General features: G+C 43.0%; 1 protein-coding gene across 6 annotated transcripts in view; it reads left to right on the top strand.

Moving 5' to 3' along the window:
• The window catches only part of LOC122563716 (disks large-associated protein 2), a 706,137-nt gene that overhangs the window by 620,600 nt on the left and 61,394 nt on the right, over nt 1–24,143 (top strand). For all 6 annotated transcript variants that reach the window (XM_087976892.1, XM_043717840.2, XM_087976893.1 and 3 more), the window contains 2 exons: nt 8,791–8,962; nt 16,186–16,423. In XM_087976892.1, coding sequence (XP_087833018.1) covers nt 8,791–8,962; nt 16,186–16,423 — 410 coding nt within the window. The remainder of the gene's footprint in view (nt 1–8,790; nt 8,963–16,185; nt 16,424–24,143) is intronic.

The following is a 24,143-nucleotide window of genomic DNA, read 5'->3' as shown; positions in this document are numbered from 1 at the left end:
GAAGGAGGTTAAGGTGAGGGTGATAGGCCGGAGAAGGGTTGGGGATGGAGAGGTCGGGAAGAAGATTGCAGGTCAAGAAGGCGGTGCTGAGTTCGAGGGTTGGGACTGAGACAAGGTGGGGGGAGGGGAAATGAGGAAGCTGGAGAAATCTGCATTCATCTCTTGTGGTTGGAGGGTTCCTAGGCGGAAGATGAGGTGCTCTTCCTCCAGGCGTCATGTTGCCATGGTCTGGCGATGGAGGAGGCCAAGGACATGCATGTCCTTGGCAGAGTGGGAGGGGGAGTTAAAGTGTTCAGTCACGGGGCGGTTGGGTTAGTTGGTGCGGGTGTTCCAGAGGTATTCTCTGAAACATTCCGCAAGTAGGCGGCCTGTCTCCCCAATGTATAGCAGGCCACATCGGGTGCAGCGGATGCAGTAAATGATGTGTGTGGAGGTGCAGGTGAATTTGTGATGGATATGGAAGGATCCCTTGGGGCCTTGGAGGGAAGTGAAGGGGGAGGTGTGGGTGCAAGTTTTGTATTTCTTGCGGTTGCAGGGGAAGGTGCCGGGAGTGGAGGTTGGGTTGGTGGGGGGTGTGGACCTGACGAGGGAGTCGCAGAGGGAGTGGTCTTTCTGGAATGCTGATAGGGGAGGGGAGGGAAATGTATCCCTGGTGGTGGGGTCCATTTGGAGGTGGTGGAAATGACGAAGGATGGTACGATGTATATGGAGGTTGGTGGGGTGGAAGGTGAGAACCATGGGGTCCTGTCCTGGTGGCGATTGGAGGGGCGGGGTTCAAGGGCGGAGGAGCGGCAAGCGGAGGAGATGCGATGGATCTGGTCCTCACTCTGAACAACTTCTCTTTCCAATCCTCCCACTTCCTCCAACCCAAAGGAGTAGCCATGGGCACCCGCATGGGCCCCAGCTATGCCTGCCTCTTTGTCAGATATGTGGAACAGTCCATCTTCCGCAGCTACACTGGCACCACCCCCCACCTTTTCCTCCGCTACATCGATGACTGTATCGGCGCTACCTCGTGCTCCCAAGAGGAGGTTGAACAGTTCATCCACTTTACTAACATCTTCCACCCCGACCTCAAATTTACCTGGACCGTCTCAGACTCCTCCCTCCCCTTGCTAGACCTCTCCATTTCTATCTTGGGCGACCGACTCAACACGGACATTTATTATAAACTGATTGACTCCCACAGCTACCTAGATTGCACCTCCTCCCACCCTGCCCCCTGTAAAAACGCCATCCCATATTCCCAATTCCTTCGTCTCCGCCGCATCTGCTCCCAGGAGGACCAATTTCAATATCGAACAACCCAGATGGCCTCCTTCTTCATAGACCACAATTTCGCCTCAAACGTGGTTCACGATGCTCTCCACTGCATCTCCTCCACTTCCCACTCCTCCGCCCTTGAACCCCGCCCCTCCAATCGCCACCAGGACAGAACCCCACTGGTCCTCACCTACCACCCCACCAACCTCCAGATGCGTCGTATCATCTTTCGTCATTTCCAGCACCTCCAAACAGACCCCACCAACAAGGATATATTTCCCTCCCCTCCCCTATCAGCGTTCCGGAAAGACCATTCCCTCCGCGACTCCCTCGTCAGGTCCACACTCCCCACCAACCCAACCTCTACTCCCAGCACCTTCCCCTGCAACCGCAAGAATTGCAAAACTTGCGCCCACACCTCCCCCCCTCACTTCCCTCCAAGGCCCCAAAGGATCCTTCCATATCCATCACAAATTCACCTGCACCTCCCACACATCATTTACTGCATCCGCTGCACCTGATGTGGCCTCCTATACATTGGGGAGACAGGCCGCCTACTTGCGGAACGTTTCAGAGAACACCTCTGGGACACCCGCACCAACCAACCCAACCGCCCCGTGGCTGAACACTTTAACTCCCCCTCCCACTCCACCAAGGACATGCAGGTCCTTGGCCTCCTCCATCGCCAGACCATGGCAACACGACGCCTGGAGAAAGAGTGCCTCATCTTCCGCTTAGGAACCCTCCAACCACAAGAGATGAATGCAGATTTCTCCAGTTTCCTCATTTCCCCTCCCCCATCTTGTCTCAGTCCCAACCCTCGGACTCAGCACCGCCTTCTTGACCTGCAATCTTTTTCCCGACCTCTCCGCCCCCACCCCCTCTCCGGCCTATCACCCTCACCTTAACCTCCTTCCACCTATCGCATTCCCAACGCCCCTCCCCCAAGTCCCTCCTCCCTACCTTTTATCTTAGCCTGCTTGGCACACCCTCCTCATTCCTGAAGAAGGGCTTATGCCCGAAACGCAATTCTCCTGCTCCTTTGATGCTGCTTGACCTGCTGCGTTTTTCCAGCAACACATTTTTCATCCCTGATTAATCTATGTCTCTCCAGGTGCAAATATATTCTGCCCTCCAGACTTCTGCCTGATTATGTCCCACCACTAAGGTCAGACTCGAGGGTGTGGTGCTGGAAAAGCACTGCAGGTCAGGCAGCAACCGAGGAACAGGAAAATTGACATTTCGGGCAAAAGCCCTTCATCAGGAAAGGTCTGACTGACAGGCCTGTAATTCTCTGCTTTGTGCGAAGATGGATGTAAAATATTCATTGAGGACTTGTGCCCAAGTATTCCGGGTCCATGGACAATTAACTCTATGGTTCCTAATGGGATCTACTCTTACTTTTTATATATCTGTTTAAAAAACAAAACCTTTAGGTTTTCCTTTATACTGCATACCAATGCTTTCTCATCCAATGGCTTTGCTTTCCTTGTTTACTTTTTAATTAGCTTCTGCATTTTTTATACTTCTCTAAGGACTCTGGTGTTTTGAGCCCTTAGTATCTGTCATAAGCTTCTCTTTTGTTTTGTGTAATCCTCACCTTTATGTTCTTGCACGTCACGAATCTCTGGTCTTGGTGCCACCCTTTGGGTTGAATCGTACATTCTTTTGGCCAAGTGCCAGTGGCTTTGAGATTTTTGAAGTATTTCTCACTGTGACATCAAACAAGATTACAGCCTGGTCAAAAAGATGCAGCGAGGTGCTCCCACTTCATCCATCTTCTCACATGACTCTGCAACAAATCTTGCCACAGCCCACATCGTCCAGCCCCCTGCAAGAATCATGCTTTGTCTTTACAGGAACATTTTTATCCCATGTAAAAATAACGTGCCTTGGATACTGGAAATCTGAAGGGTGTCATGGTGGAGGAAGCTGCAGACCGACTCATGGTGAAGGTAGCTGAAAATGTGTTGCTGGAAAAGTGCAGCAGGTCAGGCAGCATCCAAGGAGCAGGAGAATCGACGCTTCGGGCATGAGCCCTGATTCCTGAAGAAGCAACACATTTTCAGCTCTGATCTCCAGCATTTGCAGTCCTCACTTTCTCCTCATGGTGAAGGTAGCAAGGCGGTGGCCGCATTGGTGGCTCATGGTCACAGTAGGCCCAGAGGAAGGACTTCTAGAGATGTCGGCCAAGCGACGGCTGCAGCTTTGGCTGCACAGTCGGCCCAGAGCAGGGACTCTTACAATGTCAGTGAGGTGGCAGCAGCGAAGCTGGGGACTCCTGGGCCATCGCCTGTCCCGGAACAGGGATTCCTTGTGGCACGGAGACCAGAACAACTTACAAAAATCCCAGAGACCTTAAGGAAACCTGGAGCCGTGTTTGATAAGAGGGACCGTAAAGTTGAAGATTATTTCTTATTTTTCTGCCTTTATGTTTTTCTGTCAATTAAACAGAAAATGAAGCTCTATTTAAATCATTTATTTTTGTTCATTTTGTAATGGCTCCGCTTTGTGTTGACAAAACACTTTTCACTGTATTTTCCCAGATATGTGTGACAATAAAATCATGAATTAATTAATTCAAGATCAGCAGGTCTGGCAGCAATGTATGGAGTGAGAAAAACAGAGTTAATGTTCCGAGTGTGGTTTGACCTTTCTTCATTCCGAAGAAGAAGAACACTTTATGTTTCTGTGCCCTGTAATCCTGTTATTTCGTCCCTGAATTCATGCCAGTGTTCAATACAGATTCCTCTGCGAGTCACTGCTCCCAGGTCACATGGGCTAAAACATATTTTATTGTAGTAAAGTGAGCCTGGCTCCAGTTTAGAGCGTTTATTCCTTGCCCATCTTTATCCTTTTCCATAACTATTCTAAATCTAACTGAATTATCCATGGCAAACATTCAGCTCTGTGCGCCTTGAACTGAAAGCTACAGAGTACTGCTGGATTAATGACCAGACTATGGTGGAGTAATGGTTTTAATGACAGCAAAGGTATCAGTGATTGAGATAGGGGTCTGACATTTGCAGAAATGTTGTAGTGAATGCAGTGCAAAACTTCAGCAGCTTTCTCCAGGCAGATCCAGAAGGAATTAGGGTTGGGGAGTGAAAGCAGAATGTGAATGCTAGCAATGCAAGGAAACAATCAGATTGGCCGCATCTGTGATTGATACTGTGGAAGCAGAGAGTTCACTTGAGATTAGAGGGGATGGACTTGATTGCGGATAGTGGAGCATGAGCCACAGCGTAAGGAAGAATACGAAGATCAATATACTCTTTAACAAAAACAAGCCTCACTGTCTACAACCTAATCGATCCAATTGAAGTGCTGGTGCAGTGAAACTCATGTCGCTGCTTTCTCAATCCTTATCTTTACAAAAATATCAACTGTTGCTTTGATCAGACTTCCTGCAGCCTTTTAATGGTGTTCTACAGTGCAAAAAGAGTGGGAGAATATGGTCCCTGCCCCACGTCAATATTTTTGAGATGATGAGTTTGTTACTCAATCAAAAAACAGAGGTGTACAGACCAGTTTTCCCTCGGTTTCCTCTTTGCCTTATCTGGCTCGCACATGGTACAGCCTTAAAGCACGTTGGCAACCCATTAGCACTGTGAGGTTGAAATTTGAATCCCAAACAACTTGTTTCCAGTTACTGATCAGTTTAGCTCAGATGGCTGGAAGGTTGGTTTGTGAAGCAATGCACTACCAACAGCAATGGTTCAATTCCTGCACCTACTGAGGTTACCATAAGGACTCCCCTTCTGACTTTCTCCTCACCTGATGGCCGTCAGGTTAAATCAACACCAGTCACCTCTGTCTGTTGAAAGAGCACCCCTATGGTCTGGTAAGACTATGGAAACACAATACCAAGATGCTTCCATTAAAATATGAAAGCCTTGTGAAATATATGTCAACTGCATAACAGGTTTTTTAGATTAGATTACTTACAGTGTGGAAACAGGCCCTTTGGCCCAACAAGTCCACACCGACCCGCCGAAGCGCAACCCACCCAGACCCATTCCCCTACATTTACCCCTGCACCTAACACTACTGGCAATTTAGCATGGCCAATTCACCTAACCCACACATTTTTGGACTGTGGGAGGAAACCGGAGCACCCGGAGGAAACCCACGCAGACACGGGGAGAATGTGCAAACTCCACACAGTCAGTCGCCTGAGGCAGGAACTGAACCCAGGTCTCTGGCACTGTGAGGCAGCAGTGCTAACCACTGTGCCACTGTGCCACCGTGCCGCCCCATGAGTTAACTTTGTGAGTTAACTTTGCCCACAAGGTGGCTACTGGTTGGCTGACAATTACATTTCCTGGGCATTTACCCATCTGATTGGACTGTCCTCAATAGTTTACAATTCAGGTGGCAATAGCGCCTGGTCAAACCTAGTCTGCTCCTTTTAAACACATTGCTAGAATGCCATCAGGTCCTGACTGCATTGTTCAGTCCAAATCATGAGTGGGAAATGGTGGCCAGTTTGGTAGCAGGGCAAGCTAGCATACGAGTGTATGGATTGAGGAAGGAGGGTCCCAGCTAAAGGAATCTTGAAATTTGTTTCCCTGAACACAAGGGGACTGTATGTGATGAAGACCTTCTACCTATGGGCTTGCTTGTGCAGTTTTTACCCGTATATGGCTGGGCAGTATGTTGGTCACCTGTTTAATGGTCTTTGCACTCTCTGTTCCACCATGGGAAATCCCTTTCGGGGGTCTGGGCACTAGCCCAACAACAGGAAGAATCCTGGAAGCTCTGAGTGTCACAAGAAGAACTGTGTTAGCTATCTGTCCAGCAGGGATGCCTATAAAATAATAACGCGTTTGTTCCCACTCCAGAATTTCATCGATGCAGTCCATCTGAAACTTTGAAAACTGTTGTCAGATATTGATTTTTTTTACTGATTTCGTATCGTGCTTTGGTCCTGAATTTAAAAGCGAGAAACTGCAATAAACTCATTCAAAAATGAAATTTAGCTATGAGCAGTGGTGCCAACACTTATGCAGATTGGACTCAGATTGTTCCACTGTTAAGTTGCTATACTTTTCACCCATCTCACTCTTGGACACAACACATAGAAAGGCACCAGTGTGTTGTGGTCCAGATTAACAGAAAGCTATGGAGAATGAATTGCACAAAAATCGAAAGATAACCCTGATGAGCATTCTGAGCCTGTAACAAGTCATCAACTGGCATTACTGAGCCATGGGTAATAAATAATTTTAGTGGATTGTTTTCTCATGACATGGGAACTGCTGGATTGCATCAAACCCACCAGGGGGCGCAGTCAATATGTCCTCCACAATTCTGGCCCCTTTCACATCAACTTTCCAGACAGCAGCAGAAAATGGTGTCAGTTATATATCTCCAGCAAAAATCTTCTCAGATTGAGTATTTTCAAATATATTTGGCATTTCAATGCAATTTTCACATTTTGCAATATAAAATAATGATTATAGCAACCTGGGACAGCAGGAACTATTCAAAAAGTAGCCTTTCTGTTTTTGCATATCACTGTACAACGTAGAATAGTATTGTATGCCTCCATTGCTCGTACAATAAACCTTGAGAATAGTGACCTCAGTCAAAAGGATATAAATATCCAGGATCAACACCCATTTCATATTTAAGAGCTTCACAAAAGATGTTGTCAGTTGGAGTTGTATATTATTTTATTGTGAAACCAAAGTCCACGCTGGCAGACACAACAGGGTTAAATGAATGAAGGAGCTACAGGAGATCAGGTAATAGTGATGAAGTGATTGAAAGCTTGAAGGCTGTGAAAGAGGTGAAAGACTTTGAAATCCATGAGAACGATGACTCTTGGTTTCAGTGTAGTGAGGGTGAACGGTCAAGAAAGTGGCTGAGAGGAGACCTGACAAAATTATGAGAGGCATTGATAGGATGAATGAGCAAAGGCTTTTTCCCAGGGTTGAAGTTTCAATTACAAGGGGGGGGGGCACAGGTTCAAGGTGAGAGAGGGGAAGTTTAAGGGAAATATGCGAGGGAGGTTTTTCATGCAGAGAGCAGTAGGAGCCTAGAATGCATTGCCAGAAGAGGTGGTGGGAAAAGGCTACATTTAAGAGGCATCTGGATGACATGAATATGGAGGGAATAGAGGGAAATGGGCCAAAAAGGCAGAAAGTTTGTTTTTTTAGTTTAATTAGAGCATGACGATCGGCACAGTGTTGGAGGGCCGAAGGGCCTATTCCTGTGCTATACTTCCCTTTTATTCTTTTGAAACTGAGAGGAGGCAGTGATGAACATTGTGAGATGGAATGAGAGAAGGCCAGAGAACTGTCTCAGAACAATACACCCTGAATATTATTAAAATATTGTAGAATCACTTCAGTGTGGAATCAGGCCATTTGGCCCATTGAGTCCACACCAATCCTCCAAAGAGCATTCTACCCAGCCCCACCCCCACTACCTTACCCCTGTAATCCTGTATTTACCATGGCCAATCCGCCTAAACTGCACATCCTTGGACTGTGAAAGGAAACCTAGAGCGACCCCATGCAGATACAGGTAGAATGTGCTAACTCCACACAGGCAGTCACCCGAAGGTGGAATTGAATGCGGGTCCCTGACGCTGTGAGGCAATAGTGCTAACTATTATGTCACCCTATATCCTCATTGACTATTCAGAACTTCCAACATGAGGCAACGATATCACTCCAGTTATTCCACAGAACGCTATCTATTAAAATGTAAACTCACTTGATGTCATCATGAAGAAAATAATGTCGCCTCCTCATTCGGTATTGAATGAAATTTGACACTTTTTGTCCAACATAGGATAGCAGGGAGAATAGTGAGGACAATAGTAAGTTTTGGTATTGGTTTAAAGTGGGTGTAATTGAATGGGCAATTTTATGAAATTTCCTCTCCATCTGTTCAAGGTTATGTCACTTTACGTCTGCACAGCTCAGTGGTATCACTCCTACTTCTGACTGAACAACTTTCAGATTAGAGCTATACCCATAATCTAGACTGATGCCTCAGTATGATGCTGAGCGTGAGATTCATTGTTCAAGAAGCTATCTTTAGAATGTCCTGGCAAAAACTTATCTCTCAACCAGCATCAACAAAACAGATGATATAGTGGTCTGCCTCTGTTATATGAGGGAACAGGCTGTACACAGTGGACTCTTGCATTTGCCTGCAAAACAGTAGTGGCTACAATATAACAGTCCTTCTTCAAAGTGCTCTGGGTCATCCTGAAGCCAGGAAGGCCATTAGATAAATGCAAGCTTCTGTTTCTGTACCAAAGTTGTTGATTAGAATCACATTGTCCACAATCATTAAACAAATACTATAATCCTTTCCTAATCAGAAGTAATGAGTGAAAATAATGCTGGGTGGTAGTGAATCAACAATCTCTGCTCAGTTTCCTTCTCCATAAATAGCCTGTTGATTTGCTTTCATCAATTTTGTGCCAGTTATAAAGATCACTGTTGCCCCCAATATTTTTCTGTAAGTTATACATTCCCAATAATACATTTCTGCTTACCTACATAGATTCAACTGTAAGCACTGCTCTGATCCATACATTTGCAGCCACTCCTATCTGCAAGGACAAACTACAATGAACTACAGTCTGGATAATCTGCACCGGTCTAGTCTCCGTACTCCGCCGAAGCTTCTACCCAGGAGTCAAGGTTACAATCGACTGCTCAGTGCCAACAATCAGGTAAGAGCAGGTATGAATTTGTGCAATAAAGCAGCTAATAGACCTTTTGTTGTTTCTTCAAATGGGTCAAACACTGCCTATACCATCTTAATATGATCCTACAATAGGAACTAACCTACAGGAACAATAAGATTTTGTTTGACCCATCCAAAATGACACATTGCTTCTGGCGACTGAATGTTTTCTCTGAGAGCAGTATTCATCCTGGAAGCCAATGATTCCTGCATGAATTTTTTCATTCAGCAACATCTGTAAACTGTCAGTAAACTAATTAAATTCCTGGATTGGCTGCTGTCTCCAAGTCACTGAAGGTAAGTTTGAGTGCTATACCAAACTGACACTGAGGGTGTGCTGTACTTACTGATGTGCTGACCTCCTTGTGAGGTGTTAGAATGAGATTCCATCTGACCATTCAGGTGAAATTCCAAAGGTAATATGTGAAGAAAATTAGAATATCTTGCCAATTACATGACAACTTCTGATTGTTTCAAGGAAAGGTTCTTATTCATCTCAGTAATGTTTTTGAGACATTCCAGAACAAAAAAAATGACTGCTGTCTTTCCTTCCAGTTTTTAATTGTGTGAACTGCTTTGGGGCAGTTCAACATGTGATAAAGGGTTAAATACAAAAATGGTAAGTTTTCACTTTCTTTTGTGTACAATGATCATGCAAATATAATCTCTCCAGAGTGATTCAATATTAGTAGTGTTTGCTGTGTCGAATTGCAAATGTTTCAGAATATCCCAGTGTTTTTGAAATTATTCATATAAATACATAAATGGTATTGAAAGTATGTTATCAGGACATAATAAACAAGCTTTTCATGGAAGAAAAGTGATGGAAATCATTTTAGGGGCACAATTTATGTATATTAAATCAGACTTGGTAGTTGCTTCACCTCCTAGCAATACTTATAATGCATGAATTTAATCACCAGTAAACCAGACACGTTACAATCAACAGAATTTTTAAAATGACAATAGTGGCATTCAGTCACCTAGTGCCTCCTAAACTGAAACAAACAAACAAATCAGATTTGACCCAAAGGCTCTTGTAGGCATGGGAGGAAGTCAAGTGGAAGACCAACACAGCCCAACTGTGCTCCAAAGGATTTGTCAAAGAAGGTGCTCGATTTAACCTCCAAGGTAAGCAATTAGAACCACTAAAATGATCTTACGCTGTTATATTTGGCATGTTACAACGGCTTGATTAGCTAAAACTAATAGAAATTTCTCAAAGTATTTTTAGTGGCCACATTCTTAAATGGGTTAACACCAGAACATTAGAATCCCAAGTGTACTCCCACCTTGCTGAAAATGGAGCACAAAAGAGATTAATTCACACAGGCAACACAAGCCAGACCTTTTCCTATTACTAGAGGAAAGCTGCCCTCTAGAAAGCTTCTTCACAAATGGAAGGGACTACTTGAAAGTATTTGTGCTGCTTTTCCATCTTCGGGTAGCAAGATAATATTGTGTTTCATTCTACTTGACTTAATAACTGATACAGTATTGTGTGGCCTTTGATTCTGACTGTAAAATAACTTTTCAAAACCTTACACGAGTATGTGCCCTTCGCATGCTACTGTTCTAAGTTAGTAAATATCGTGTAGCAAATGAAACTTCCCATTTGCTGTGATCATATCGTTAAGGAGATTATAAACCTGTATGGGTTTGCAGAATTTTGAAGTCCATGATGACAACAAGGGCCCTGTTTGTATAATGATAATCACTGTGATAAGAAATTTAATTTTCAATGGATTGAAAATGCTGTTTGTATTCCACTGCAAAACAAACTCAGTGTGACAACAGCAGCTTATCAATTCTAATCTGCTTATGTGTGTTATCTTTATTTCCAGAAATTCCATAAGCCCAAGAGGAAGATGCTGCTATTACAAGACTGTTGCTCTCTTTCACATACACAAACACACACTCACAATCCTCAAAATGCTGCACCAGCCAAAATCTGATTCAAAGCTTGATGCAATCCACATTCCAAACAATCACCAGTCCAAATACATTAAAACTTTGAAAGAATGTGTAGGTTTGATGAATGAGGAATAAACAGAAGTGATGAGTGAAGAAACTTTGACTGTTGATGCACAGATTTTCATCATTGCCTTCTGTCCCTTTATAATTCTGACCTCACAGGGCCACCAAAGAAATTTGACCATGAGCACTGGAAGAAGTTATTTGTTTCAAAATAAAATTAGGTCGAGATTGGAGTGGAAATACTACCCTCCATTTGTACAACTATCATTGAAAATTATGTTTTACAAGCTCCATGCAGAGATGAAGTACAGTGATGAGATCTTTCAGGGATGTTCCCTCTAATGCTGCCAAGACCACCTAATGTTTTGAAACATGTCAAGGTATATTGGAGGGAGTGTCAAAAAAAATTAAAAAACATTGAACACTGTTGTTACCTCCAGACAGGGATTATTGGCTGTATGCTGAGTAGGGACTATCAGAAGAATAGGAACAGGGGAGTCGTTGTGCATTTGCTACCTATCTCTTGCTTCTAGGCAAGAGTTAAATGAAAGTTTTTGTATAGACCACTTGAACGATAGGCTGTAGGTTGGAGACAAGAAAGCACCATTTGTATAGCATTTTTAAGATAGCACAACATTCCAAAGTGGTTCACAATGGAATGAAGAAATTGAAGATTGAGTAGGAGTTAGGTAATTTAGAGCAAGCGACTGAGCATGAGCTTGAAGTGGTAGGTAAAGAAGACTCTAGCAGAGGTACGGAGAAAGCTGGAGGAGCTGAAGGAGAAAAGTGCATCGTGCAGACCCTGGTGGAGTGTGTAATGTGGAGGACAACGCAGTATGAACAAAAATAGAATGCAAACAGGTCTTCACAATATTTATCCAGAATTGGTTTTGCTTCTTCTTGCTAATGGAGGCTTATTTGGGTCATATCAGAGAAATAAATGATGCAGTGGTGCATGAGGCACAACTGGACAGGACAGAAATATATCACATCAGAAAATTACACATAAGCACTTGCATTGGTAAAAACTGAATGTCATAAAAACTGGACACCAGTCACTTTTCAGTAGAAGATAAATATTTCTTGTCTTGTACCAAACAACCACAGCCAAGTAATTCCAGTTATAGGATATTCATGCCGTTCTTTTCCCCTTGACCTGGAAGGGCCCATGTCACTGAGTTGCAATACCCATCCCAGTACTCTTTGGCATGGCATTGTAGGGGGTACATTTATCAAGCCCCTTCCCAAAAATCAGCTGGCATGAGGCAGAATTGCTGAATGTGTAGGAGCCTCTTTCGATTTTTAATATTGTACACCATCCCACTAGAAATGTATGATCAATTCGTTCCAGTTCATACTATACACAGCTTACAATGAATTATACAAAGGAACCATTGTTTTTGGAAGGTGGTGGTTCACTTAGTTCATTAATGCATGTCCATATCCTCTCTTGTGGGACTAAGGTTTATGGAAGTGACGTCAATCACCTTTGGGACCAATGAACCACCCACTACATAAACCAATCCTGCATTATGTCTTCACATGAGAACTGTTTTCTTCATTTACCTCAGGATGTATGTACTGTGAGTGACATAGGGGAAATAACTATTCTCTTCCATCATTTCTTGCCGGCCAGTGATCACACATCTGAATATTCAGTGAACAGTTCCTGTTTGCTGCTACCACAATGGTGTGCTTACAGGTGAATAAATGATTTCAGTGTAGAAGTAGGACTTCCAGCTCATTATTTTACGACTGGCTTTTTTGCTCAAACAATCCAAAACAAGTCTTGTAGTCCTGTTTTTTTCCCTCAACAAAGATGCTAGAGTTAGTGTAGTCAATACAGACTGTGCTTTGAGAATGCTTCAAACATAAGAAAGTAATCTGCAGCTGGCTATGTATGTGGCTGTAGTATCTACTGTATTGTCATCTGTGGCAGAAACGAGCAATAATTATCTCAATAAAAGTTGATGAATGTATTCTTGGTGAACCCAGTGATATTTCCTGGGAGAACCTCAAAAATATCCAGGATAACAAGGATCTGGTTTCATTTACCACGAGCATCCCAGCTGTAATTTGCTTCTTCAGCAGGTCAGGTTTTTAAGTTAAGGATTTCATTTCTTGGTCAGAGCATTGAGTACAGGAGTTGGGAGGTCATGTTGCAGCTGTATAGGACATTGGTTAGACCGCTGTTGGAATATTGCATGCAGTTCTAGTGTCCTTCCTATCGGAAAGATGTTGTGAAACTTGAAAGGGTTCAGAAAAGATTTACCAAAGATATTGCCGGGGTTGGAGGATTTGAGCTGGAGGGAGAAGTTGAATAGGCTAGGGCTGTTTTCCCTGAAGCGCCTAGGGCTGATGGTGACATCATAGAGTTTTATAAAATCATGAGGGGCTTGGATAAGATAAATAGATAAAGTCTTTTCCCCGGGGTGGGGGAGTCCAGAACTAGAGGGCATAGGTTTCGGGTGAGAGAGGAAAGATATAAAGGAGACCTAAGGGGCAACCTTTTCATGCAGAGAATGGTACATGTATGGAATGGTGGAGGCTGGTACAAATGCAACATTTAAGAGGCATTTAGATGAGTATATGAATAGGAACGGTTTGGAGGGATATGGGCCGGGTGCTGGCAGGTGGGACTAGATTGGTTTGGGATATCTGGTTGGCATGGACGAGTTGGACCAAAGAGTCTGTTTCCATGCTGTACATCTCTATGACTCTATGGTTGATGTGATAATCTTTTGATTGGGAACTCCAGACAATGAATCTTGGCTGAAACTAATTTGGTTTTCTTCAAAAATGCCTCTGAATTTTAGGTCCCTTGAAAGATCACAATACATTCATCATTCTGTTTATATTTCAGTTATCAACTAACCAAATCACCTGTGATTACACTGGAACCGTGGCTTATTTGTGGACTAAATGACTGTAACACAAGCTTCTTAATTTGGATTTTATTCTCTTTATTATTTCATGGGATATAGCCATTACTACTAGACCCAGACCCACCCCTATTACCCTTGAACTGAGTGGTTTCCTAAACCCTTTCAGTGAGTAGTTATGAATCCGCCACATTATGGATAAGGAATTACATGTGGACCAGACCAATGAAAGGCTGAAGACTTGCTTCCCCAAGGGGCAGGCAGGCAACCAGATGGGTTTTTCCAACAATTGATGATAGTTTCGCGGTCACTATTACTGCAATTGGCTTTTAATTTCAGAGTTTCATCAACCACTTGATTTATATAAATTGTTTAAATATAAATCCCACCAGCTGCCACAATGGGCTTGAACCCATGTACCCAAAGCATTAATCAGGGCCTCTGTATTACCAGGCTACCATCCCCTCTTCTCTTTGTGCATCTCAGTTAAAAATTACAAAATGTTACAATACTACAGAAACTTCACAATTATCTCCCCATTTCCTGAATTCTCAAACAACTAATATTGTAATTCATTGTCCAAACTGGAGCACAAACAATGCTGGACATCATGACGACTCAGCAGTAGTCCACCTATCTTTTATTCTGGGAGTCGTTCATGGTGTGTGAGTGTCCCTGGTAAGGCCAGCAATTGTTGCTCATCCAAATTTCCTTTAGTAAGATGACACCTTCTTGAACCATTGTGGTCTGTCTATCTGGATGAATGGATTATCATTATTAAGGGAGACTGTGTCTGAGATGATTGCCCCTACAAAATGATATTTCAATTCTCCACATCCTGAGTAATTGGCTTCTATCCTGTGATCTATATTAACAAAGTATTATTTTTGTAAGTTGAATATCATTGATGAATAATGGAGATTACATTACAGCTGCAGTGTTTCACCATGGTCATGGTCCAAGTTTTAACATTATAATTCTTTGATTGTAAGAGCTATGCAAAGTCAACATTTCATTAAGCAGATAGAACTGGAGCAACCGGCTTAGAACATGCTGGAGCAAGTTAATTGAATCTCTCAATGTGATGACAACTTTGTGGTTGTCCAGTGTCAGGAAGAAATCTGTCTCAATGCCAAATGACCTCTGTTCTAATATAATCATGTCATAACATGTTCCTGTTTACGATCTTTGGACAAAGACCTTCCATCAATTCCAAGCTCAATGTCATCTTGCACAAATTCCAGCCAAATTGTCTACTTACCAACATGTGGAGATGCCAGTGTTGGACTGGGGTTGAAAATCACACAACACCAGGTTATAGTCCAACAGGTTTATTTGGAAGTACAAGCTTTCGAATTGCTGCTCCTTTGTCACTATAACATAGTGTCATGTGATTTTTAACTTTATTTAACAACAGTGTGAGGAAAAACAGCATTGAGACCAAATTTGGATATATTAAAATTGAGAAATGTAAGTTAAGAATGAAACTATATTCTGAAGTACTTTGCTATGTGTTCTGAATTTTGTGCACATAGATAGCTTCAGCAGGAGATTGATAGAAACACCATGGACATCAACATTTTTCTGCAGAGGTTAGATCCACTACAGAATTCCAGGCAGGAATTTATTTTGTATTTTGCATGCCTTGTGTCAGCATTAAGCATTTCACAGATGAAAGGAAGAAACAATACAGGCTGACATTAAAAGATTAAAAATGCTGGGAATTGACAACACATCTGTCAGTGTTTGAGGTCATTCCCAAAAACATTCACCTGTCTTTTCATCTTATTGATGTTGATGTGCCTGCAATGTACTTTGAACATTTTTAGCAAGAACTCTCGGATATGGTGCAGGTCACAAAGGACCATGGCTACAAAACAAGTGTGACACTTCCTCACCTTCTTCCCAGTTCTTCCTCTGGGCTCCAAGCTAAGATTTCTAGTTAAATGTCAGTTTGTACTGGATTGTTTGAGACTGGATGGAGATTGCTAGGTTTCACAGAACTAATACAACTAAGAGAAAATGGACTGTTTCCTTCTATCGATTTGGCCTTAGACTTGAACCCATATTCTAGAAATTAAATGTCAGTGTGTAATCCACTCTGCCACCTATTGCCCTATGTATGGTGTAAAAACAACCACTGCTGGAAGTTTTAACCTGAAAAGAGTGGAAATGCAGAATGGGAGAATAAAAGCCTTTGAATAAAAATAATGTGAAATAGTAAGACCACATTACAACTTGGATACACCCTGCACTTGGCGTCAACATTTTTAAATGTTTAATGAGATAATCCAACATGAAAAAACAAACTGTGCCTTGATTAATAAGGAATGTGTGTGCTTTACTGCAGATTGGTGAGGCTGATCAGAACAGACAGTTCGAGGTGGTGTGTGAGTCAGTCTTTGGAGAAATGGAATCCCAAGCTGTGGAGGCTCTCGACCTGCCTGGCTGTTTCCGAATGCGAAGTCACAGCTATCTGCGAGCCATTCAAGCTGGATGCTCACAGGATGATGACTGCCTGTCTGTGTTTTCTATGTCAGCACCCATGATGCCTGCCACGAGTGTCGGTGCTATTAAATCCAGCACTTGTAAGTACTGACAGTGAGGATGATGAAACCAACTGCTCACCTTTAATTGAAGTGTTTCGAGCATTATCAATTCTGCAGACCAATCCTCCCGTCTCAGTTTTGAGCTATCAGTGTTTTAATGGGAGACAGTCACCATGGAAACAGGGTTTGCAACACAAATTTCTATGTTTAGAGGTGGCCTAATGCAATTAACAACAGGGCAATATTGCATTATCACACTTGGCATGATGCATTTGTGTGTTGGACTGCAGCGATCAATGTAAGGAATGGTAAAGATTTCCCTCAATATAAATCATTATTGTTTTGATTTCTCATTGTTTTATTCCTCAAAAATTAGATTATCCATGAATTTCTGTGAACACCTATATTCATTTCGGTGTGATCTGTTGAGCCAGGAATTTTCTGTGTAGCCACTCTTTGCCAGTGATGGCCAAGGAAGAAGACTGTCAGGAATCTGTTTGTAGTCTGATTGCTCATCATTTCTTATTCAGCCTGTGTTGAGCATTTGTTCCATCATTCACAAATTGCTCCACAAAATCACCCTGCATCTAAAACACCTCAATGCTGTAATTGCAAACTCTTTTTGTAGATAAGATGCAAAAATTGATATCATTTAAAAACGTACTTCAAGGACTAATTCAGATCAGTGCAGATTTATTCTGATTTAACCAGTCCCGCAAGCCTAATGACAAGGCTTGTGATGGATTACACCCGACTAAATCTCATCAATCATTGAATCAAGGCAGCCAGTTATGCATTACAATTTATCAAAGCTGGTCATCTAAATGCAGGAGCACAAGGTTATCGGCACAAGAAGGACAGGCTGAATTACAGCAAGTGTCAATGTCCACCCAGTTTCCTCCTCTGCCTCCTCCCTGGATCACATCTCGAGAAAAAGGTCAATCCTTATTACGTTTACTTTCTAAGATCAATTCAAGCCTGGTGGAAAACAGAGCATGCGCTCTGCTGTTTCAATGTTGTACTGTCATACCTTGTCCTGAGGTCCAGGGAAGTGTTTCCTGTTGATTGGAAGGCTTGAGTTAAAATGATTATGAATGATAGAAGATGGGTCTGTGTCAACTGTTTGTGGCATGATTCTCATGTTCTTTGCCTTTTTCAAAAAAAAATCATTTAAATGGTTAAGTATTTCTTTACTGGGTGACTACTTTGGTGACCTAACTGAAAAAAAAATCACAGACACATTATCCCTATTCTGTGCAGATTCCTTATTAAATGAATATTGAGTGCAATATAAGTGGAAAATTGCCATATTTATCCATGTATTAATCAAATATTTGAGACCATTTTTGGGTAAAGGTCAGGGTTTGGACTTTTAACTGTAATGTTTTTGAAGGATTGACACGTGTACTTGATTGGAGCTCAAGAATGACCGTCACAATGGAATAAAGTAACTAATCAACACATTTAAAATTCATACAATTCTGTCACATTACAAGCTATGTATGAACCAATTCCATCTACATGTAACGAATCGACTAAAACAGTTCAGAGAACAATTCAAAATCACTCTGATCACCATCTGAACAACCCATTCCAATAGCCTCCTGTATGTGTCAGCATATGGGTCTTCTTCATCATCATCATCATCATTAGAAGTAGCAGTAACTATGGCATCATTTCACTAATAATTGTCTTCACTACCGTCAAGCCCACAAACAGCAGGAATTGAGCTCCCATGTAGCACACTGCGGCTGACACGATTTGAACATGCAACCTTCTGATATGCAGTCAAACGCGCTCCCGTTACGTCCTTCCTGATGAAGGGCTTTTGCCCGAAACGTCGATTTTGTTGCTCCTCGGATGCTGCCTGAACTGCTGTGCTCTTCCAGCACCACTAATCCGGAATCTGGTTCCCAGCATCTGCAGTCATTGTTTTTACCTTCACTACTGTCAAGCACATTCAAAACTCCACATCTTAGTATTTGATACAGGATAGGAATTGAATATATTCCATACATTTATGGCACATTGGCACAATGCTGCTAGTGAGGTCGCTTGCATATTTCCCACCCTCTTCTTTTTGACCATTACAGATACCAGTTAATTACATGAGATTGCTACTGTTCCAGTGCCTTATTATTACAACAGCATGAACATCCTTTCTTGGAATAATATCCGGCAATATTTAATGAGATTCGTGTAGAGCTAATTTAATGTGAGGGAGTGGTGCAGTGGGTCCCATATTGATCTCTGCTGGGATATATGACTTCAAACCCAAGACTGATGGATGGGTTGTATGTTAGTTTGCAACTGAATCTGGGTAGACTCAATTTATTTCCTTATGGATATTAATCCAGTGTAGGAGAACTGACACTCAATTGATGTCCAAAGGAGTGGCACCATTTGGAATTTAGAGCAGAGTGCTAGATCCTGTCCAGATCTCTGGTGACATTACATTCTGCCAGCTGCAGAGTCTATCATCTCAATAAGTTTACAGCTGAAAACCCTGAAAGCAACTTGGCAGGGTTAATGAGTGAAAATCACTGAGGCCAGGCAGCAAACAAATGATTTCATGAACAGTGTGAAAATGTCAAAGTGCAATATTAATTATGTTCCAACATATTTTGTAAAATGAGCAGATCTAAATGTCCCTTCAGACTGTGCTTGATGGTTAGCCAACACGCAATGCCTGTTACCCAGTGTTCATCTCAGCTGTGTGTACATGGTGCTAAATTATTGTTTCAGTCTCTGAACAGCAGTTTCCAACTGTCAACACTGCACTTAAACCTGATAGCTTCTATTTTAAACTATATCGTGCTGCTTTACAAGATTGGGGTTGCCAGGTAAACTGGTAGATCAGGAGGTAGATTTTTCAATCAAAATGATATCGTAGGATGAGTTTGTTGCTGCTTTGGAAAATATTAATAGTTGTCAAGGAAATAGTTTTGTATGTCGAATTATGATTGAAAGTCAAACAGAAACCTGTGGATATTGAAATGTACTGTGCAAGTTTCTAGATAGATCTCAATATTACTAAAGATGTTTGACTGCAAAGTAAATACAATACGAAAGCTACTGTCACAAATTGAAAGCATTTATTTGTTGAGTAAGCTACATGTTTTATTTTATCCTTTCAGTTGCTGTTAGAACTGCATTATTTTCTTAACCATCCAGATTCATGATCAACATGTGTCATGGCACTGGCTCCAAATTTAAAAGCTATATCCTATTTTTCTTTTTTATCTTTGCTTTCTTTTTGCTGTGATATGCTTGATAAGTGTTTGACAGCTTTGAGAGAAATCTACTGAGTTCCTGCAAGCGCACAGGTAATGTGGATGCATATCGTGTAACATCCGGAACCAAAGGTCTGCAGAATGATCACAGAACTCTGACTCTCTCTCCCTTTTGTTGCTCTCCAATATTGCCCATGAAGTATTGTTCTTCGCAATTAAATTGATGGGGCTGACAACAGCTTCAGCATATTAGCTAGTGATCCATTCCAGAAGGAGCCATTCAGACCAACTCAGAGCATTTCTCGATTTAACTCATTCCGAAAAATTTGTAATTCAAAGTGAATCATAAATAGAACTGTCATGTAGAATTCCAGTTTGAGTTCTGAACACCTCAGTAATATAAATCAACCTACTAATCTTTCTCTGATCAAAAGTATGCTCTTATAGTAGGAAGACTAGTATCTTTTAAATCCCTTCAAATCTTTCCTGTCTCTGTTAAATGGCTCCTGAATTACATGCTAATGTTTGGCTGCAGCTTTATAGGTAGCAAACATTCATTGCCCAATTTTCTTTTATACTTGTTCTGGGGGTGTGGGTGCTGCTGACAAGGCCAGCGTTTATTGCCCATCACCCCCAGTTGCCCAGTGGGCAGTTGTGAGTCAACCATATTGCTGTGAGTCTGGAGTCACATGTGGATCAGACCAGGTAAGGATGGTAGTTTCCTTCCCTAACTGACATTAGTGAACCAGATGGGCATTTTTTCTGACAATCAGGCTACCATTAGTCTCCTAATGCTGGATTTTTAATGCATTCAAATTCCTACCGCCATGGTTGATTTTGAACCCAGCTTCCTAGAGCATTACCGGGAATAATAGCCCAGCGATTACACCATTTGACTATCTCTTAAATTTAAGCTTAGAACATGAAGATCATCAGATTAATTGATTAAAGGGAGTTTCACAACTAAATCTCATCATGTTCCAGCACTTTCTTTATTTGTTCACAAGACGTGCGCACCAGCAAGCCTGGCAATAGATGGCTGTACCTAATCTCCATGGGAGATAGTGTTAGGTCTTCTTGAAATATTCAAAGGATTTATGATTTATGAATATTATATGTTGTAATGTTTTTCTTTTTTTCAGCAAGTCAGAATATGATGCATTCTATATGTGTTTTCTTTTGAAAGAGGAAGATAAGACTGAAAGAAGAGAGGAAAGACAGGTTTACTTGTACCATAAGGAGAATTATTTTACTGGCATAATTATAATTATAGAGTGCCACTTCCATTCCAACCATGCATAAGATGAGGTTTTGCACCAAACCACTATTGTTAGACATACAGGACATTAGCTGAAACTTGATTGCTGGAACAGCACAGCAGGTCAGGCAGCATCTAGGGAACAGAAGATTCAACGTTTCGGGCACATGCCCTTCTTCAGGAATGAGCAGAGAGTGTTCAGCAGGAGAAGATAAAAGGTAGGGAGGAGGGACTTGGAGGAGGGGCGTTGGAAATGTGATAGGTGGAAAGAGGTCAAGGTGAAGGTGATAGGTCGGAGTAGGGTGGAGGCGGAGAGGTCAAGAAGAAGACTGCAGGTCAGGAAGGCGGTGCCGGGCTGGAGGGATTCGGCTGAGACAAGGTGGGGGGAGGGGGGATGAAGAAACTGGTGAAGTCCAAGTTCATCCCCTGTGGTTGGAGGGTTCCCAGTCGGAAGATAAGACGCTCCTCCTCCGACCGTCGCGTTGTTGTGGTTTGGCGGTGGATGAGTCCAATGACCTGCATATCCGGTGGAGTGGGAGGGGGAGTTGAAATGCTGTGCTACAGGGTGATTGGGTTGGTTCGTCCGGGTGGCCCAGAGGTGCTCTCTGAATCGCTCCGCAAGTAGGCGGCCTGTCTCCCCAATATAGAGGAGGCCACACCGGCTGCAGCGGATGCAGTAGATAATGTGGGTGGAGGTGCAGGTGAATCTGTGGCGGATATGGAAGTTTCCTTTGGGGCCTTGGAGAGAAGTGAGGGGGGAGGTGTGGGCGCAAGTGTTGCACCTCCTGCGGTTGCAAGGGAAGGTGCCGGGAGTGGAGGTTGGGTTGGTGGGGGGTATGGATCTGACAAGGGAGTCGCGGAGGGAGTGGTCTCTACGGAAAGCTGATAGAGGAGGGGAGGGAAATATATCCTTGGTGGTGGGGTCCGTTTGGAGGTGGCGGAAGTGACGGCGGATGATGCGCTGTACATGGAGATTGGTGGGGTGGTAGGTGAGGACCAGTGGGGTTCTGTCCTGGTGGCGGTTGGAGGGGCGGGGCTCAAGGGCGGAGGAGCGGGAAGTGGAGGAGATGCGGTGGAGGGCATCGTCGATCACGTCGTGGGGGAAATTGCGGTCCTTGAAGAAGGAGGCCGTCTGTGTTGTGCGTATTTTGAATAGTCCTCCTGGGAGCAGATGCGGCGGAGACGAAGGAATTGGGAGAATGGGATGGCGTTTTTACAGGGGGCGGGGTGGGAGGAGGTGTAGTCCAGGTAGCTGAGGGAGTCGGTCGGTTTGTAGTAGACGGTCGGAGGAGGAGCGTCTTATCTTCCGACTGGGAACCCTCCAACCACAGGGGATGAACTTGGACTTCACCAGTTTCTTCATCCCCCCTCCCCCCACCTTGTCTCAGCCGAATCCCTCCAGCCCGGCACCGCCTTCCTGACCTGCAGTCTTCTTCTTGACCTCTCCGCCTCCACCCTACTCCGACCTATCACCTTCACCTTGACCTCTTTCCACCTATCACATTTCCAACGCCCCTCCTCCAAGTCCCTCCTCCCTACCTTTTATCTTCTCCTGCTGAACACTCTCTGCTCATTCCTGAAGAAGGGCATGTGCCCGAAACGTTGAATCTTCTGTTCCCTAGATGCTGCCTGACCTGCTGTGCTGTTCCAGCAATCAAGTTTCAGCTTTGATCTCCAGCGTCTGTAGACCTCACTTTCTCCTCCATACAGGACATTAGTAAGGCCACTTTTGGAATACTGTGTATAATTCTGGTCACCCTTCTATAGGAAAGATGTTGTTAAAGTTGAGAGGATGCAGAAAAGATTTACAAGGATGTTGCTGAGATTTGGAAGGTTTGGGTTACTGGGAAAGGCTGATTAGGCTGGAGCTATTTTCCCTGGAGCGTCGGAGGCTGAGGGGTGACCTTACAGAGATTTATAAAATCATGAGAGGCATGGATTGGGTGAATAGCCAAAGTTTTTTTCTCTCTAGGCTGTGGGAGGCCAAAACCAGAGGGCATAGGTTTAAAATGAGAGGCAAAAGATTTGAAAAGGACCTGAAAAGTAACTTTTCCATACAAAAGATGGTGTGTTTATGGAACGAGCTGCCAGAGGAAATGATGGAAGTGAGGTCAATTACAACTTTTAAAAGGGCCCTGGGTAGGCATATGAACAGGAAGGCTTTAGTTGGATATTAGCCAAATGCTGACAAATGGGACTAGGTCAGATTGGGTTGTCTGCACAGTGCAGACAAGTTAGACCAAGGGTGTGTTTCCATGTTGTATGATTGTGACTCTAATGCAGCCCTTTAGGAAAATTTTCCCTGCACATGATTTAAAAAAGATTGGTCAACATGTCATTGCACAGCATTGCTCAGAGTTGAAGGGATACTGTGTGTGTGTCTGGTCTCTACTTATGATTGAATATAAAGCCCTTTATAAACTGCAAGAATTGCCAATGCATTAACATTTCAGTAGGTTGGCAGTGATCAGCAATGAAGATGATGCAGGTGAAAACTTGATTCCCAGGTGACATCAATGCTGGTGTCAGGACACCATTGTGATTGAACATAAAAAGATACAATGAAACAGATGCTGCTACCAGCATAATTATTAGACATGATATAGGCACTTTGAGACAAAGTTTTGGATCCCTGGATTAATCATGGGGCTGTTACATCGAACACTCCAGCAACTTGAGCCGCACACATTTGCAGTCATGGCAGTGTAACCCCAGGAAGAACGAAGGAAATTGGAGTCCTAGTTACACAGACGTTTTAGCAGGGAGATGCCATATACTAGAGAAGTCTTTGACTGAGTACCTGATCTGTAGAGCAGACTACACACATACAATAACAATTCAATACATGACAACATTGTCCGTCACCCTAACCAGATCAGTGGGAATTGCAAACGTCTGATCAGCTTGTGAAGAATGTTCTGTCAACATAGTCAAATTAAAATATAACTATATTTAACACTTTAAAAGTGATGAGTGTTAATGACGATTGCACTTTATCTTTTCCCCTGGTGACATTATACAATATTTCTTGTAGAACTTAAGGAGTTTAGATGAGTACAGAATGTTTGAAGGGATATGGGCCAAGTACAGACAGGCAGGATTAATTTAGTTTGGGATTATGGTCGACATGGACTGGTTGGACCAAAGGGTGTGTTTCCGTGCTGTATGACTCTATAACTCTGAATAAAGGAAGTGGTAGGTATGAGTCCCAGTGACAAAGGTGAGGCTGTTGTGTACACTCTCTTGCCAGCCCCACAAGTGTTGTTTC

Source organism: Chiloscyllium plagiosum, unplaced genomic scaffold (assembly GCF_037043375.1).
Source record: "Chiloscyllium plagiosum isolate Xiang-an unplaced genomic scaffold, Cpla_swu_hap1 HiC_scaffold_30, whole genome shotgun sequence".
Classification (NCBI taxonomy): domain Eukaryota; kingdom Metazoa; phylum Chordata; class Chondrichthyes; order Orectolobiformes; family Hemiscylliidae; genus Chiloscyllium; species Chiloscyllium plagiosum.
The sequence above is the reverse complement of the archived record's forward strand: the minus strand, read 5'-3'. Positions and strand labels throughout refer to the sequence as shown.